The sequence below is a fragment of the Penaeus japonicus genome, unplaced genomic scaffold (assembly GCF_977035675.1).
Source record: "Penaeus japonicus unplaced genomic scaffold, GWHDUDI00000001_assembly GWHDUDI00001467, whole genome shotgun sequence".
In the NCBI taxonomy this organism is placed as follows: domain Eukaryota; kingdom Metazoa; phylum Arthropoda; class Malacostraca; order Decapoda; family Penaeidae; genus Penaeus; species Penaeus japonicus.
The window spans coordinates 20,001-22,500 of NW_028235869.1; the positions used below are offsets into that span (position 1 = coordinate 20,001).

Sequence of the window (2,500 nt, forward strand, 5' to 3'; positions counted from 1 at the left end):
TGATGACGCACCTGATGAAGAGGTGAGGGGAAATGTGATCAATTATTCATTGAATATAATAATCAGTGATTAGAATCGGCATAGTTATTGGGAACTTTATCAATAAGCTAGTAAATATAGATATCCTTAGAAAAACTTAGTCGTCAGCTATACTTTTACGAGGTATTTTTCCAGTCCAGCGGTAATGAGAGTGGTAAGATAGCGTAACGAGAAACTGGATTGCCTGAGAAATATATATGTGCATAACGGAAAAAATACTGATGAAAAAAAAACTCCTAAAAAGAGGGAGAGGGAAGGACAGAAGGAATGGATGACTGGGAAAGAAGTAGAGAAAAACGTATATAAACAATAAAAGAGAGAAAAGCACAGATAGCCAAAGAACAAGTAAGACTCACCAGAAAAGATGTTCGTCGGCCAGGACCCTAACGGCTTCCAGTGCGGCTGCCTTCTGGGGGTCGAGGTGGCTGTCAAGGTTGACATCGAACTCACTGGCGAGGCGCTCGAGGATAAACTCGGAGTCCCCGAGGTCTTCGCCGTTGAGGGTAACCCACGGGCATTTCCCCTTCGGCCCGAACGGCGAATCCGTATCCACCTGTTCAGGAAAGCCAATCATGTTCATGGTTATATATATATGTATATATATGTGTATATATATACATATACATGTATATGTATATGTATATGTATGTATGTATCTATGTATCTATCTATCTATATATATATATATATATATATATATATATATATAAATACATATACATATATATGTATATATATATATATATATATATATATATATATATATATATATATATATATACATATACATATACATATACATATATATACATACATATATATATATATATATATATATATATATATATATATATATATGTATATATACATACATACATATATACATATATATATAACCATATATATATATATATATATATATATATATATATATATATATTCATATTCACATTCACATTCACATTCACATTCACATTCACATTCACATTCACATTCACATTCACATTCACATTCACATTCACATTCACATTCACATTCACATTCACATTCACATTCACATTCACATTCACATTCACATTCACATTCACATCCACACATCCACACATCCACACATCCACACATACACACACACACACACACACACACATATATATATATATATATATATATATATATATATATATATTATATATATATATAAATAGACTTAAAGATAGATATAGATATAGACACACATCATCTACAGATATCTATCTATCCATCTTTATACATGGATGTATCAAGTAATATTGTAATGCTAGCAGAAAAAGAAGGAAATCTAGAAGAAAAACGTAGAACTGATCATTCCTCGAATAAACCGATAAGATTCTTAGATAAAACTACAATTGCGTTATCTAAACTTATAGATTACAGTTTTATGGCGAGAGGTGAACAAGTAAGCCTACATTTTTGTTAGTATAGTATTTTGTTATTTTTTGTTATAATTCTTGTTATTACTCTTGTCATGGTAATCACTCTTTTTGTTCTGATTGTTATTGTTATAATCATGATAATCATTACGATTGTTATTATTATTATTGTTGTTGGTATTTCTGCTTTTGTTTTATGAACGATATTAACATAGTGATCTTTAATCAGTTTGTTCATTGGCTATATAACGTTCTTACGTTGTTATCTACAGCAAAATATTGGTGACACAGATTCAATATCACTTTCAACAACTATACAAACTAATTCTTTATATAAAATAACAACAGATAAATTAATGCAATAATTATATAGCAATAGTAGATCCATTAAAAACAGTAGTGAAATAATAAATAAAATTAATCTCTCGTGTTTGAAGTCTACTTTTTAAAATGTGAATACGACAAACGGCGAAAAAAAAAGTTTGTGATAAGGCGTCTAAAAGAAACAAATGTTGAGAAATTAACAGAAACACTGACAACAAGGGAATCACCCACCTCATACTTGATGTCTCCAAGTCTGAGGAAAGTCTCCACCTTGAGAGCAAATGGACTGAGGTTTGGGCAGAACTTTCCTCGCTGGAACTGGTGTAGAAGAACAACGTTGTGACCCACACTATCCCAGGCTTTCCTAGAATCGTAGGTCATCAAGTGTCATTATATGGACAACCATACTCTTCTTTTATCTTTTCCTTAGGCGCCCTCCCATCTCTCTTATTTTCTTGGTCCCCCCACCCCCTTCTCCATTTTACCTGCCCTTTACCTATGGCTGATAAACAGTGTTAACCCACATGGGATGGCTCCTTAGTAAGATTATCCGGTATCTCTACAAGCACCAAAAAACGTTAAAAAGCAGATGTTTTACATGTTAGACAGAGAAAGGTGTAAACAGGGATCTGATGGCAATAAAAAACAAAAAACAAATTGGGGCACGTTGGGAAAAAAATAACACTGCTCTATGGACCTGGATATTGAAAAGAGCTAATCCGGTTTAA

At 32.3% G+C, this 2,500-nt stretch overlaps 1 protein-coding gene across 1 annotated transcript in view; it reads right to left on the minus strand.

The window, feature by feature from the left end:
- LOC147466374 (failed axon connections homolog) overlaps positions 1-2,500 on the minus strand; it is a 6,938-nt gene that overhangs the window by 1,950 nt on the left and 2,488 nt on the right. Inside the window, exons 3-5 of the mRNA XM_086535582.1 lie at positions 2,004-2,136; positions 396-592; positions 1-11 (exon numbers count right to left, since the gene is read on the minus strand). The exon at positions 1-11 is cut by the window's left edge and continues 255 nt beyond it. Coding sequence (XP_086391708.1) covers positions 1-11; positions 396-592; positions 2,004-2,136 — 341 coding nt within the window. The remainder of the gene's footprint in view (positions 12-395; positions 593-2,003; positions 2,137-2,500) is intronic.